This window comes from Clytia hemisphaerica, unplaced genomic scaffold (assembly GCF_902728285.1).
Source record: "Clytia hemisphaerica strain Z4C2 unplaced genomic scaffold, Clytia hemisphaerica genome assembly, whole genome shotgun sequence".
Lineage (NCBI taxonomy): Eukaryota > Metazoa > Cnidaria > Hydrozoa > Leptothecata > Clytiidae > Clytia > Clytia hemisphaerica.
Genome location: NW_027104434.1, coordinates 14,340 through 15,079, shown reverse-complemented (window position 1 = coordinate 15,079; position 740 = coordinate 14,340). Strand labels below are relative to the sequence as shown.

The 740-nt window shown below is 40.0% G+C and overlaps 1 protein-coding gene across 1 annotated transcript; it reads left to right on the top strand.

Annotated features, from left to right (window-relative positions):
- LOC136820750 (uncharacterized) lies at positions 1 to 498 on the top strand. Its single transcript, XM_067076973.1, has one exon. It carries the CDS (start codon positions 1 to 3, stop codon positions 496 to 498), a length of 498 nt encoding a protein of 165 aa, XP_066933074.1.
- Positions 499 to 740: the final 242 nt, after the last annotated feature.

The window sequence follows — 740 nt, the reverse complement described above, 5'->3', positions numbered from 1 at the left end:
ATGAGACGCACGCGTAGAAACCATGAACGAGAAATTAGCAGATCGGCAAAGAACAACCCGAAGCGATTTTGGTCGCATGTAAGAAATCAATTGAAGTCGACAAGCCGAGTTGCATCTCTTCTGGAGTCGGAGGACAACAAAGAATCATTGAAGCATGAAGACATAGAAAAGGCAAATATCCTACAAAAGCAATTTTGTGGTGTATTTACGAATGAGCCAAACGGACAATTACCTTCATTTGATAAAAGAACAGATACGATGATCGATATCCCTGAAATTTCTCTAGAAACAATAATAAGACAGATCAAGCAGCTTGACCCCAGCAAATCATTTGGACCAGATGAGATTCATCCGTTGATGCTGAAGGAACTAGTTGACTTCGTTGCAGAACCGCTGAAGATAATCATGAACAAAACATTAGAAGATAGCGTATTACCTGAGGACTGGAAGATGGCGCATGCACGCCAATCTACAAGAACAAGGGTGCTCACAACCTAGCCATAAACTACCGTCCAGTCAGTTTAACATCTATAGTATGCAAAATGATGGAGTCAGTGCTACGAAAAGCAATTATGGATCATCTTGTGGAAGAAAATCTTTTATCTGAAAAACAGTACGGTTTTATTGGTAAGCGATCAACAGTCACTCAACTTCTTTACTACATTGACCAATGTTGTGAAACGATGGCAGAAGGCAAAGTTGTCGATTGCATCTATTTTGATTTTGCAAAAGCGTTTGAC

Excerpts from the sequence above, each read along its gene's own strand:
- LOC136820750 (XM_067076973.1), top strand. The coding sequence starts at position 1 with ATGAGACGCACGCGTAGAAACCATGAACGAGAAATTAGCAGATCGGCA.